Source organism: Erpetoichthys calabaricus, chromosome 4 (genome assembly GCF_900747795.2).
Source record: "Erpetoichthys calabaricus chromosome 4, fErpCal1.3, whole genome shotgun sequence".
Taxonomy (NCBI): domain Eukaryota; kingdom Metazoa; phylum Chordata; class Cladistia; order Polypteriformes; family Polypteridae; genus Erpetoichthys; species Erpetoichthys calabaricus.
In genome coordinates, this window is record NC_041397.2 from 58,527,547 (window position 1) to 58,543,458 (window position 15,912).

Genomic DNA, 15,912 nt, shown 5'->3' on the forward strand with positions numbered 1-15,912 from the left:
GGCTAGGGTTAATTTAACAAGAGAGAAAAGAACAATGTATTGTCAAGATCTCTGGATAAGATAACTGTCCAACAAAGTCTTTTGAAGTTTGTAATGAGTTTTTCAAAACAATGTGGATCTGTAGACAGGTTGTCTGTCATTCTGAGAGATGTAAACAATCCTCATATCTGGCCATAAAACTCTTGTCTCTATTCAATCCATGTTGTAATGTATTAAATTTTAGCATGAGTTTAACTTCCCATTCTTTTCTCTCTTGCTGTGTTTTGAAGTTGCTCATAAGCACTGTGACTTTAAAGTCCCTCTCACAGTGTCCATGGCTGTTGAAATGGGCCGCTACAGGAATATCTGTGTTGCCATGTTTAATGTGGAACCTGTGTAAATTCATTCTCTGGCAGAGTGTTTGTCCAGTTCCTCCCACATAGAGTGCAGCGTCAGGACATTTCATGCAGAGAATTAGGTAGACTACATTAGATGATCTGCAGGAAAATGATCCCTTTATGTGATGTTCAAGTCGGCAGTGTGGTATACAGTAACTATACGGTCTGTATCATAGATGTGGGCACGTGTTTTGCATCTTTTCTGTAGGCATGGAGATGTGCCATTTTCTGGTGGTTCAATTAGGGAGCTTCGGACAATTAGTTGTTGAAGGTTTGGTGGTTGTCTGTATGCCAGGAGGGGAGGTTCAGGAAATACATTTTTCAGTGTTTAATGAATATACTATGACATTCTTCCACATCACAAAAACTGTATGCTTGGTTTTAGACTTTACACTGACTTGAGTATAGGTGAGTATGTGTGAGTGTGCCCTGCAGTTGACTGGTTTTTGGTTCGGAGTTTGTTTTTGTCCTGTGTCTCAAAATACTGGAAGATGCACTATATTTGTTGATTTATAATTCACCGTACTTCACTAAATCTTGCAAACCCACACAGACACTTCTGAAAGTCAAAAGCAGCCTTTATTGCTCATTTTCAGTTCATATTATTTTTCCAGAGAACCTTTACATTTTCAATAACAGCGTTGCTCTCATAATCTTAAATAACTCTTTTCACTATTGTTCTTTTCTTCTACTAAAATGCATTATATTTATTTATTTACTTGATGTCTTCGTTCCAAGTGATTTATCAAATCAGTGATGTTCAGGATACCCTTGCATATTTCTACAACCAGAGCAATGGCAAGTTGAAAGACCTTCTCTAAGAATTACACACTCTGAAAGCAAAGGAAGCAATGGTCTCTTGAATTGGAAACCTAGTGGTTTATATTCCATTTCTCTAATCAGTCAGCTTAGTTCATTAGACAGCTTACTTTTGTGTTCAGACCATGGAGTGAGAATTGCATTACGGTTTGAATAAAAAGCTTTTGCAATTTACAAATATACATTCATTCATTTTCAATTACCACTTTTTCTAATGGCAGGTCATGATGTCTGCAGCAAGACTGCACAAAGTTTTAAAACCAACCCTTCACATATTGTCAGTTTTTAGAAACATTTAGCATAGTGTGCTGTAATTTTTTATTTTGTATTTTTTTTATTTTGATGCACACACATTAAGAAATTTCAGGCATTTTTCTCCAGTATTGTTTTAATCAGTTCTATACATGACTCTTCTTCTTTCGGCTGCTCTCGTTAGGGGTTGCCACAGTGGATCATCTTCTTCAATATCTTTCTGTCTTCTGCATCTTGTTCTGTTACACCCATCACCTGCATGTCCTCTCTCGCCACATCCATAAACCTTCTCAAATCAAATCAAAATCTTTATTGTCATTGTAGCAATGAGACATTGTACAATGAAATTTAGTTGAAATTTTCCAATTCAAAAATAAAAAAAAAAAAAACAATTACTCAAGTTAAAACTAAAATTTTCCATTCATACATACTGTACGTCATATTGCACTTGTCCCATAGCCAGTGTTGACTTAGGGCTGTATTGTAAACATGAGAGTGTATTGTATTGTAAACATGAAGGTGCACTACGTCTGATTGACCACTTAGCAGCATTCAGCATGGTGATGGCTGAAGGACAGAAACTGTTTGTCAGTTTATTTGCCTTAGTCTTTATGGATCTGAAACAATGCATGTCCTGGGTGTGATGGGTCCTGAAGAACTTTCTTGACGTTCCTGAGACAATAGGAACTATGTAGTTCTTCTAGTGAGGGGAGAGGACAGCCGACTATCTGCTGGGTGACCTTAATGACCCTGTGGTGCTCCTTCCTCTGTGCTAATGTGCAGCTGGAGAACCACGCACAGAGACAGTAGGCCTTGATGCTCTCTACTGTGCAGCGGTAAAAGGACAGTTTCTAAGGGATGTTGTTCTTCCTGAGAACCCTCAGGAAGTAGAGTCTCTTTTGGGCCTTCTTCACTACCTCAGTAGTTTGTGTTCCCCAGGTCAAGTCCTCCCTAATGGTGACTCCCAAGAAGAGGAAGTCTGAGACCCTCTCCACACAGACCCCATTGATGATGAGTGGCTGGATGTTGTCTGCCTTCTTCCTGAAGTCCACGATGACTTGGCTGTATTTAGGAGCAAGTTGTTATTCCTACACCACGTTGTCAGCCGGTCCACCTCATCCCTGTAGGCAGACTCATCCCCCCCAGAGATGAGCCCTACTACCATGGTATCGTCAGTGAACTTAACAATTGTGTTACTGTGGTAGGCTGGAATGCAATAGTGGGTGTAAAGGGTGTAGAGCAGGGGGCTCAGAACACAGCCCTGTGGGGAACCAGTGCTGAGGCTGATGGGTGTAGAGAAATAGGGGCCCACTCTAACCCCCTGAGTGCGATCACTCAGGAAGTCCTTGATCCAAAAGCAGGTGGAGTGTGGAAGTCCTGTGTCTGACAGTTTGGTCACCAGTCTGTGGGGTAAGATGGCATTAAAGGCAGAGCTGAAGTCTATGAAGAGCAGCTGTGCGTAGCTCCCCTGCTGCTCCAGATTGGACAGAACAGCATGGAGAACAGTGGCCACAGTGTGCTATTGTATTCTTGCATTACAAGTAAATCCTTTTTAGATACAACTATTATATTTTTTTGTTGTATTTTCTGTTGTCAATACAGTTGATCTTGTATTGTTGCAATATACTTGATTACATATTTTCTTTTGTTGTCGGACATACAGTATATTGTATTCCTTTTCATGTACTTGTATGTGACCTTTTTATTAGAAAATTATATATCCTATTACGCAGTATTTTCAACATAGTATAGTTGATTGGACAATTGCAGGTTTTGGTTCAGTACATTTAAGGCATTTTTCAGATCATTCAATAAAACATGCTTTGTGTTCCATGCTTTTAGAAAGATGGTTATGTGAGCCTTTGATTTTAATGTAACTTTGGAATATTTAAACCATTGGATTGTTTCAGTAGGACTATTTTTGTGCCACTTTCTACAGAATATAGTTAATCAGACAAGTTTACCTACTATCCTCAAACAGTCAACTGATACAATTTAGATATGTGAGCATTTTTAAGTTTTTGAAGGATTTTTTTAAAGTTTTTAGTCGCTTATGATTGACTTGCTTTAACAACAGTTTAATGTTTTATGTTGCTTCTCTTGTCACCTGAGGCTACGTATTATGTAACCTGAGTGATTTCTGCAGTCTTAGACACAGATGCACCTGTCTTTTTGCCTCTTTAGAAGCCTGACAAGCCAATGCAGCTGTCTTAACAATGTCAGTCTCAAAGCGAATATTATCTGGTGTTGGCCTTTATAGAGGTTATGTTCCATACCCATGCAACAAATGACCAGTATTAGCAATAAACAGTAGAATTAGAGGGTTATGCCATTAAAGCAAGTGCCTATGAAACAATGGTATATTATATAAAACACATTTTAGAAACCAGCAGAATAAACAGAATTGCTAAAATGTCTTGGACGTATATAATGTATCGAAATGTTACTAATTTGTCATAAGGTAAAAACTTTATTTTCATGATGAAAAATGTACACAGCAGTTTACTTTATTTGCTTCCCCCTTGAGTGCAGTTTAATTTTCTTTTCTCTTAACTTGTGTTTTGCCAAAGCACGTTTGATTTGATTTCAATAGCTTTAGTATTAGGAATGATTAACTTTTACTAAGAAATGTATTAATAACAATTCCTGATCAATTCAGAAAACCCTGATAAACTCAGTTTTGATTATGCCAGTGATAACTCTAAAAGAAAATTCACTAAAAGAAACAAAGAAACTAAACTGTTCTCATTTTTCTCAAACCTTTATGCTAATTATACCTGAAAGTAATACTGTGTATACTTTAATGACTTTTTACTAGCTCAGGTTGTAACTATTTCCAATATGTCCTCTGCAAGATATGCTGTACTTCAGTTTCAAGACATTGATACAAATTAGTTTTAGAATCCATCCATCCATCCATCCTCTTCCGCTTATCCGAGGTCGGGTCGCGGGGGCAGCAGCTTGAGCAGAGATGCCTAGACTTCCCACTCTCCGGCCACTTCTTCTAGCTCTTCCGGGGGGAATCCCGAGGCGTTCCCAGGCCAGCCGAGAGACATAGTCCCTCCAGTGTGTCCTGGGTCTTCCCCGGGGCCTCCTCCTGGTTAGACGTGCCCGGAACACCTCACCAGGGAGGCGTCCAGGAGGCATCCTGATCAGATGCCCAAGCCACCTCATCTGACTCCTCTCGATGCGGAGGAGCAGCGGCTCTACTCTGAGCCCCTCCCGGATGACTGAGCTTCTCACCCTATCTTTAAGCGAAAGCCCAGACACCCTGCGGAGGAAACTCATTTCAGCCGCTTGTATTCGCGATCTCGTTCTTTCGGTCACTACCCATAGCTCATGACCATAGGTGAGGGTAAGAACGTGGATCGATTGGCAAATTGAGAGCTTTGCCTTACGTCTCAGCTCCTTTTTCACCATGACAGACCGATGCAGAGCCCTCATCACTGTGGACGTCACACCGATCCGCCTGTCGATCTTACGTTCCATACTTCCCTCACTCGTGAACAAGACCCCGAGATACTTGAACTCTTCCACTTTGGCAGGATCTCGCCCCCAACTCTGAGAGGGCACTCAACCCTTTTCTGGCTGAGGACCTTGGTCTCGGATTTGGAGGTGCTGATTCCCATCCCAGCCGCTTAACACTCAGCTGCGAACCGTTCCAGAGAGAGCTGAAGATCACGGCCTGATGAAGCAAACAGGACAACATCATCTGCAAAAAGCACTGACCCAATCCTGAGTCCACCAAACTGGACCCCCTCAACGCCCTGGCTGCGCCTAGAAATTCTGTCCATAAAAGGGCAGCCCTGGTGGAGTCCAACTCTCACTGGAAACGGGTTCGACTTACTGCCGGTAATGTAGACCAAGCTCTGACACCGGTTGTACAGGGACCGAACAGCCCTTATCAGGGGGTCCGGTACCCCATACTCCCGGAGCACCCCCCACAGGATTCCCAGAGGGACACGGTCGAACGCCTTTTCCAAGTCCACAAAACACATGTAGACTGGTTGGGCAAACTCCCATGCATCCTCCAGGACCCTGCTAAGGGTGTAGAGCTTGTCCACTGTTCCGCGACCAGGACAAAAACCACACTGTTCCTCCTGAGTCCAAGGTTCGACTATCCGACGGACCCTCCTCTCCAGAACCCCGAATAGACTTTTCCAGGGAGGCTGAGAAGTGTGATCCCTCTGTAGTTGGAACACACCCTCCAGTTAGTTTGTGTTAGAATACAAACTGAATTTGTTTAAGTTTAAATTGTTCATTTAAATAAGGCACAGTAATGTTTAAATGCTTAAACTATCACTAAAACTCATTGTGCACTGTGAAACTCCCCCTGTCTCCTTAAAGAAATAATGTTTACTGATGTTTTTGCAAACTACAATCTGAAAGTGTGAAATTCTCTGAAAGAACTTCATCTTTTTAAAAAAAAAATAACACAGAAAAAACAGTTTCTGACAAACGCCCCAAAGAAATGCAGGTAAGATTCATTGGTAACTAATTTGGCCCAGTGGGAGGGTGTGTGCACGAGTGCGCTCCTTGGCGCACTGTTGAACTGTCTATCGATGGTTCCTGCTATGCACCAACTGCTGTGACAATAGGCTCTGCAACCTTGAATTTTATACAGTGTGGCTGATAATGGATGGATGTAATGTATGTTTAATTTAGAGAGCTCTGAATTTGACAAGAGTAATTTTTTTCAATATTTATCAATGGAGGTTTGTCAGCACTGTTCAGCACTAGTTTTATTCAAAGGGCATGAGGATATGGTTTTGGAGATGTAATGAAGTTGGTTAATCTTTAGAACACTATAACATAATAGTTATGTTTCCTCATAGTATTACTGCTGTGGTGTTTTAAAAAATGCAGGTTGATTTCTCTCAATATGCTTGTGTGTGACTTTGCTGTCTTCTCATGGTATATCTGTGGAATTAACAAATAAGATGGTAGGTTTGTTAAATATCTTTTTTTTCTGTGCACTATAACAGCATTACATTTTCTCTGTGGTTTGATCAATACCGTGCTGACCTCAACAGGAAAAAGTGCATATTAAAAAAAGACATTACAGTTTGATATGTGGAACAATTTCATTCATTTTTACTTTAAGATATTGCTACAGTCTTATTTGCAGGTTCTGCTGTATTCAGATATTTTATGCAAAGGCCTACATCCCAACTCCTGTAACTGATCTACTTGTTAAGGTTCCCCCACACCATTCTAAGTGCCTGAACATGCTTAATGCAGCTCTTTGCATGTCAGACAGAAGAATGCTTTTATGCTTACAGCATTCTTGAGGCAAATGTCATGAACCAGTTGTGCAGACAAAAAAGAAACATAAACAACAGAAGCCCAGTGAATGATTGGAGTTATATATGAGTGGCAAGGGTCAACTACCTAGAAATGAGGAAAAAAATCAGAGGTGAAATCAAAACAGAGGTCATAGCTAGAAAAACATACACACAAGTATTTGTTTGGAGGGAAAAAGAATTCTGACACGATTATGGGTTAAAGCTGGAAACCTAAAACAGAGGTATAGGCAATGTAAATGCCCATAGTAAATGTACCCACCAGAAACAGTATTTTTTTTCTTATGAGTTGCTAGATTTATAACAAATCTTGCATATGCTAAAGATTGTCCTATGGGCAAAATTGCTTCTTTATTTTGGGAAAGTTCAGATGAGAGACCTCATTTTGCTATATAGTTTATATAAAATAGCACCCCTGATGGCAAGCATGTGTATGTATTCTAGTGTAATGATACCTGCAATATACAGTACCAATGCGCTGTCTGCAATATTCTTCCCAAAGGCTGGAAGAGAACCATGAGATGAAGCATAGTTAAAATGAGAAACAAGTCAAAACCTAGAAAAAGAAACATTTGCACCAAAGCCTAACTGCTAACCAGTAATCAAAGTCGGAAGGAAAACATAAAGATCATAAGCCAGAAATTCAGGAGAGAAATGCACACTAGGTTTGTTTTATTTAGATCCAAATCACAGATAATGAGCAAACTATCCTGCCAGTATTTAAGGCGGACTATGTGGCAACGTCCAAAACCTTGTTCCATGGCAACAAGGAGCAACATCCTGGAAACGGGAATCACAATATGATAGCTCCCATAGTTAAAATAATGCTGTGGTACCACAAAATAAATAATCACTGTGTTCTAAAAATATTATAATGCAAGATAACTACACAGAAATGTTGTAGAGAGAGAATAGAAACCCCTATTCCCATGAATACTTTTGGTTAGAAACATGTATTTTATTAGGAATTAATTTTGAAAGTGAATAGCTAACTACATTAACCTAATAATGTTATCAATTCAAAACACAGTGAACATCAAAATATAAACAAAGCAAAAGAAAGTGTACAAAACAAAAAACATTGAAAAAATGACCAAAAAACAGCATTGACACTGTAGCATCCCAAAATTCTGACTTTTTTTTAAATAAAGTGGCAAAACACTATGTAGAAGCATCAGATCTCGTATTTATAAATGATAGATGTCTCCCAACAGCAAAAGTAGCCAGTTAACTCATTTTAGGGTTTACTGAAAATGCAGAAATTATGAGATCTCAGATGTGAAGTCCACTTGAGAAGACTGGAAACAGCAAGGATGAAAGTTTTAGAGGTGAGAAATTGATGAATACCTTTCCAGTTTTCTTACCTTTGTTTTCTGAGAAAACATTTAATCAGTACTTTTATTTCAGAGACAGGTTTTAGTGTTTTGACAATAAACATTTATTGCATAATAATAGTTTTAGATTCTCCAAGTAATTTCACTGCCTGACAAAACAGTGTGGTGTTGTGGCTCAGACAACTGGAGGTTCTTGAGGGGTGTGCCAGTTTTTCAGTTTAAACCATTTTCTATGTTTTATCATTTTTTACTTAATAAATAAATTACAACTGTCCAATTCACTGTTAAATGCTTAAATCGTTTCTTTTAACAGTGAAAATAAATTAACATAAAGAGATGTGACCAAATTGCTTTTAATGAAAATTTGTAATATTTATTTGCATGTTTTTATTGCATTATTATGTGCTTTGATGAAAGAATTAATGATAAATCATTATGAAGCTTCAGAAAATTTAAACATGAATAATGTGTAACAGACGTTTGTAGTGGTAATGTGCATATGCTGCAGCTGTTGTGCAAACTAGACCATAAAAATCTTGTATGAAGCATTCTTTGAGGATGTCACAGTAACTGTGTCTTAACAGATGTGAATTATATTTTTTACTGGACTCATTTACAATTTATATTGAATGACACTCAAGTATACATTTTGTCATTTTCTGTTTTGTCAAGGGGATAAAAACAGTGCTATACAAAAGATGCCTATTGTTTATCAGTTAAATGTTAAAAAAAGTGTTAAAATGTTTCAGCTCAAAATTAAAGACTGCTACCCTGTGCTGTTTTCTTGTGTCCATTGTGCTGAATATTGCAGGAACTTAAACAGTTCAGGTGAAGTACATGATCTGGTTTCTTCTCTGTGGAGGGATTAGTTGACAGTTTTTCCCCCAGACTTTAATGACAGTGATATATGACTTCATTTTCTTCATGGCCACGAAGGGCTTAATGCATTCTTTCATGGAAATTCCTGTTCATCTCAAGTTTCTATATGGGAACTACTTTGTTTTCCTCCCTATTGCCAGTTAGTTTTCATGGATCTCAGTTGTACTGGATGAAAAAAATAACAAAGTAGTAAGGCAATGACAGGAAAGATTGACATCTATCCCTTGAGTATAGGAACTGTAATTTTGCTGCCAATTTTAAACTATAAAGTTTTGTTACCATCTAGTATATTCAAATATATATAATCACAAAGGCAAAATTTGATTCACTTTCATAAACAAACACATTTTAGCTGTTTAAGACTTTAGAGTTAGTCCTGATATTTTATTCAAAATAAAAGGACACTCCTGAGTAATCCCAAAACCCAGAATATTACAAATACAGTATATCCAAAAATATAAAAGCAGAAAAGGTTTTATTAGAAAGAAAGAAAAGTATCACTGGGAGAAAACCAAATTACAAAGAAAACAGGAAAATAACAAAGCCTATTGAATCAATGGATTTGGCTGTACATATCGGTGGCCCCTGCGTACTACATGGGGTGAGTCATTCACTCGCACACATATTAAGAACTCTCTGCATAATGTCCTGTCACTAGCATTCATCCACCCTGTGGTTTCTGAGCCCCTGCCACACATCTCATCTGTCAATTCCAAACTGAACTACATTTTGTCCAGAAAAGGTAAACTAATTTTCTGTAACCTGGAAATCTGGAAATCGCTTCCCAAATGCCACAATGGAGCCATGGACTTATGTACCCATAGCTTGCCCTGGTGGCCCCAGGCGCTTCATGACTACCATAAACAGAGACTGCAAACCTATACACAAAGTAAAGGAGTCCCAAGTCAGAAGACTTCCCACTGCTTTTCTTTTTCAAAATAACTGAAGATCTTGCAAGGCCCCACGTCTGTTCATTAGCAGATTAGCATCGCGTCTCGAGAGCCTCTTAGTGACAAAACTAATTCTTTATTAACATTCTGCATTATGTGAATTAATTATTTTCAACATTTTTTACACAAAATAATTTTAGTTCCACATTTATTAAAATGAAGTGGAAGATAATTAAACCTGTTAATAATATAAGTACATAAAAATATGAGGTTGCCTTTGTAATAAGTATTTGTGTTAAAAGCAACTCAGAATAACTACCTAACTCATATGACTTCTTGCTTCATTGGCTGACTGGATACAAACCTGACTAACTCACCAGCAGAGAAAGCACACAGTGAACTGGCTACTTAACAAAGACGGCTGTTTCAATCCGGTTTTCTGTGACTGATTGTGGCAGTTAGTTTTGTCAGTTGAAAATGTGACATATTGTACATAAAAAAGCTTGTCCCTCCAGTTCACATTTAAAAATGTTTCGAAATTGTTAAAAATAAGTGCAGCAATTGTGAGACTTAACAATACTAAAGAGCACCATTAATACAGGAAATTCCTATACATATTTTGAGAATTGTCTTAGTTGTCCATAACATTTAAAAAATAACAGTTGACCTAAATGCATTAATCCAAGTAATATTTTGCTCTTTGTATGTGTAATTGTGAGGTTATTTATAGATAATGAGAAATCATAATTCTGAATTGAGTTTATATCACTAGTGGTATGGCAAAACCTAACCCTTTTGTGGCAAGGTGTAAGGGTCTCCGTTGGTATGCTTCTATAATGAAAGGCAAAATCAAAATAAAGAAAATAGTGGGAGAAATAGAATTATATAACATTTTTAAAATTTAATGTAGATGTTAATTAGCATAAATATTTTCCCTCAGCAAGTGTATAATGTGATACATGATGCAGTAATTGATAATGTGTTGTTACTTCAGCCTGCTGACTAGCCTGTAAATAACATAACATATTGTAACACTCTCCAAACCCTTTCAGTGTTATGGTGGGCTGGAGTCCATCCTGGCACATGCATGGTTAATTGGAAAAGCTAAATTTATGGTGTGAACAGGTGGCAATGTTTACACGAGTGTACCCTTCATTAGACTGGCATCACATCCACAGCTAGTTTCTGTCTTGTGCCTTTATGATGTCAGAGTATCCCCCTGTTCAGAAAATAGATGGGTAGATGAATAAATTTTTTGTTTTGCAAACATAAATAATTAAGAGGATACGAAAACCATTTTAGTAAACAAAATATATAAAAAATGTATTTATTTTCATGAATTACTAATCTGTAGTAGAGTGCACTTGAAAAGCATGTTATTAATGTGGCTGGTATTGTCTCACACAGTGTGAGCTACTATCTGTGCTGGCGCAACCCATACATGGACCCGGGTGCAAGTAAACACAAAAGTCCTCAACTAACTCCGCCCACCAACGAGCCAGTACACACCTGAAGTAATAGAAACATAATATATGTGATAATATATGGAACTTGATACATATTAGGTTACTAGTTATTTAAAAGTAAGAAGCATTGGCTTACCTTACAACTTGAATCATCACAGTTAAAAAAAAAACTTCTTCCATCCAAAATAACTTGCAAAAACAAGAACAAAAACAAAAAGAAATAAAAATTTAAACATACTAACCATGGTCTAGGCCAGAAGTTCCCAAACGTTTTAGCTAATGAATGATAAATTTATCTGTAAGAGTTCTGTTGACCAAACAAGTAACAAATTTATATTTCAGTACTGACATAGTAGCAATATTTATATATAATAAATATCTAATATTTAGAAATTAAAGTGTCATTTTTATGCCTTCTCAATAGTCACTTTGAAACAATGTGTTACACAAACATTTTGATATTATTGTTGCTGATAACAGGCAGTGGCAGCAGAATGGATTTTAGAGAAGTGTGCAGTCATTGAACGTTTACTACCTGTATGAATACTTGAATACAATTCCTATAGAACTTTAAATCTACTTCCTTAGTATTAACACTCTAAATTTGATAAAATCTTCATCTACTTCTTTATGTTTCATCCAATAATGAAATAAATGAATACAGTCCAAAAATATTTACTAAAATAGTACATGTGGACAGTATGTGATCACCATTGCATAAAAATATCAGTGTAATTGTAACTTAGAACATAAGCTATTTTACTAGCCTAAGTGGTCCTGAAAAATAAGGTTAGCTCACTGACCATTAGAATTTTAGATTTACACATATTTTAAATAGATTACTGGACCTTGTTCTTATTTTTTGAGATTCTTTAAATATCCTCCCATCCATAGCTTAATTTTCCTGATAGGAAAGTTTTGATATGGATGGTGTGATGTTGTTAAGAGCAATAACGGTAGTTTGACTAAAACACTATGTGGTCTGAACTCAAACATTTTCTTTGATGCATTTTTTCTTCTTATGTGGCTTTACATAGATGTACATAGTCAATGGGCAAAAAATTATATTGATATATTTAGTGTGTATAAACTATATAGGAAAAAAATGTTATCAGTTACTCCCATGCTGAAATAAAAGAGAAAAGATGTTAGACACACAACTTTCTGCTGCAAAGTATTCATCATTCACTAACTCCGCTATATGTACTATGCACCTGTATGCAGGTTCAGGAGTCCTTTGTATTACTAATTGAAAAACACATGTCACCAATGTAAACAAGAAAGAAGAATATTAGCATACTGAAATGATTTGATTATATGATATGCAATCAAAATATTAATTAAATTTGAAATATTAATATCCTTTTTGAAGGTAGGGCAAAACATGCTGGTAAAATGACACACAGATTCTTTGTGTTATGGTGAACTTTCACATAATTTAATATTTTCATAATGTCTTAATTCAATTGAGGGTTTCAAGGGACCAGAGATTATTTTGGCAGCACTTTTGAGCACAAGAAATGAACCAGCCATGGACGTGACACCAGTCTATCGCAGGATTTACCAGTGTACTCACACAGGGACCAATTTGAACAGGCCGATTAACCTAACACCTTTATCCTTACTAAATAATGTTTTGGGTCATGGATTATAGTCTGTTTACTTTAGCCCAAGTTAATTCATACCACTAAATATATTTAGAATTTATTTTTCATTTAATGACAAGCTTTTTTTAACTTAGGAGAATAAAGAGAAATTTGATGTATTAAAAATACCTTAGACAGTGTCAGACTTTTTCAGACTTTCTTGCTAATCTGTCACGACTTGTTTCCCTAAAACAGAGTACAGAGTTTAGCGTTGCTCCCAAATGTTAGCAACACATACTCCTGCGTTTGGTCCCTGCACAGTAGACTCCATGTGAGCTAAATGTAGAATTCAGCTGCCTTGTGTATGTGAGGTATGTCAGCAAGTATGTTATATCTTCCATTTGCAGGGTGTCACCTCTGCAGAAGTCTGAGATTGTGGATATGGTGAAGAAGCATGTTAATGCCATCACACTGGCAATTGGAGATGGTGCCAATGACGTGGGCATGATCCAGACTGCTCATGTGGGTGTGGGAATCAGTGGAAATGAAGGCATGCAGGCAACAAATTCCTCAGATTACTCCATAGCACAGGTTAGAAACCTACAGATGTCTGCAACATGTACAGTACTTTCAGTGAAAAATCATAAAGTGTGCCTGTTATGTCCGTAATACTGTTTAAAACATGCTTGCTTGTTTTGCTATAATTATTATGAAATACTTACATTCATAAAATTATTTTGACAATCTACACACAAATCACACTTCCATACAGTATGTTTAAGAGTTTTGCCATGTTTTTCCTATATAATCACACAAAAAATGAATTAAATGAAGAACACAAATTATGGTAAATGCTGTAATAAAGGTCGGGCTGGCGTCCTGTCCAAGTGTTGTTCCAGCCTTGTGGCCAGTGCTTACTAGGATAGGCTCCAGTTTCCCCGCAACCCTGATCTGGATAAGCAGGTTTAGATAATGGATGGGTGGATGAATGACTCTTGGTAAAGCAGCTTTAGAAAGAGACAAGTTTACTTCCTCCATGTATGAAGGTGTACGCTGTCACATACTATAACTCACACGGTACCTCTGAATGAACTAATTACATAAAGAATGCCATCACAACAAAACTGTACTGACAACAGGACGAGATACTACTTTAACATTATAAGGCTTTGGCAGCTCTTTTCCTTCCAAAAAAATTAACTGACAAAGTCTTATGCAGCCTTCAGCCGAAAAAGCTACAAGTTTCATAGTGTTTCATACGTTTGTGTTCCTATTGCTTAGTAGCTGTGAGTGAATAACTGTGATAATTAGACCAAAACATTAAATATTCAATTAGCATTCATTACTTTATATTTTACTTGTTGAGTATGATATGTAAAAGGTATCTATAACATATGAGCCTTTATTTTCATGTCTCTGTGTGTTATTTTCCATTTAGTGCTGTTTCATTTTGAAGGCACCAACCACAATGCTGTTTGTAATAACTGTGTGCCAAGCCTATGTGTACATCTAAAGTATTTTTCTTTTAGTTTTCCTATCTAGAAAAACTATTATTAGTTCATGGGGCGTGGAGCTACAACCGTGTCACCAAGTGCATTCTATACTGTTTCTACAAAAATGTGGTTCTCTACATTATTGAGGTAAGAATTATATGTATTTTTGCAGATTTCTTCACCGTCTTTAACGCAGTTTTTAGTTATTTTTTTTTCAGAATCATTATACAGGGTAAAAGATGATTCAGAAACCATAAACAACTGAAACATAGGACATGTTTTGAGGCATTATGATTATAGTTATTAAGTTATTTAGAATAAGAAAATATCAGACTTTAACTCTCTATTTTGATACAGTGTTGTGATTATATTGGTATTAGCACAATCAAGTCATGGGGCTGATCATACTGAACACTATCAAAAAGTGATTGGATTTCACTCACATTTGAAAGTAATCAAAAATTGAACTGATCCTTCAAATGTTTATCGTATATCAAAAACTGTTAGCTCCTATAGCACTGTAAAGCAAGCAGAACACTGCTATATGCTATGTACTTAAGAAGATGTCAACAGCAACACCACTAGCTAGAGACTAAGGGACATAAGTTATAGTTCAAATGTTAGCTTCAGAGCTTTCTGTCTAAGCGGTTCAGTCTTTAAAGGGATTCTAGAGCAGGGAAGTCCACAAAGATGTAAGGTCAACTAAACAATTGTTTGGTTGTGTTTGCTATTTCTGTGGTCTTTACAGCATAATTTTAAAAACTAAATCATTTTCTGGAATTGTTATGGTGGTGCATTGGGTGCTGCTTCCAAGTCACAGATCCTGTGTGTTGGGTTCAAATCCCTCAGCTGGCTGTTGTTTATGTGGAATTTGTACATTTTCTCCATTTCTATGTGAGTTTTACTGTGAGTATTATGGTTTTCCTCCCACATCCTTAATGACTTGCAGCTTAGATGAACTAACCATTCTAAATTGGCCCTATTGCAAACTTTAACAAAGCATTATATGAAAAAATGTGGAGTCCACCTTGGTTCAGTCAAACCATGACGTCAACAATACCAGTATTGTAACCATATCCAAGTCTTTCCACCATTAAAAATAGTCTCCACAACCTAACAGCAACTTTAGCTTGCTCTGCACACTTAGAAACCAAGCTAAATTCCTTAGGTACTAAAACTAGCAGCAACAATAAAATTGAAGCATCAACTCTTAAATGCTCCCAGAAATTTCCCTTGAGCATGCAACTCAGGACATTCCCTAGAACTTTCATTTCTAGATCATGCCTTGAGAAAAAAGCTCTGAACTATACCTAAGAATCCCTAGTAAATATTCCTTTGTGGCAAAATACTTTGATAGACTGTTGATGTGACACATTAAATGGAATATTCCAGGAAGATGAACTCCAGTTTGCATATCACCAAAATTGGTCCATAGAGAATGCCATATCCTTTCCGTGCCATTCCGACTGACAGCTAAATAATAAAATCTGCTCTGCCAGAGTACAATTTCTAG

The 15,912-nt window shown here is 37.0% G+C and overlaps 1 protein-coding gene across 5 annotated transcripts in view; it reads left to right on the forward strand.

Moving 5' to 3' along the window:
• atp8a2 (ATPase phospholipid transporting 8A2) overlaps positions 1 to 15,912 on the forward strand; it is a 429,846-nt gene that overhangs the window by 310,801 nt on the left and 103,133 nt on the right. For all 5 annotated transcript variants that reach the window (XM_051926384.1, XM_028799509.2, XM_051926385.1 and 2 more), the window contains 2 exons: positions 13,314 to 13,497; positions 14,436 to 14,546. In XM_051926384.1, the coding sequence (XP_051782344.1) occupies positions 13,314 to 13,497; positions 14,436 to 14,546 (295 nt within the window). The remainder of the gene's footprint in view (positions 1 to 13,313; positions 13,498 to 14,435; positions 14,547 to 15,912) is intronic.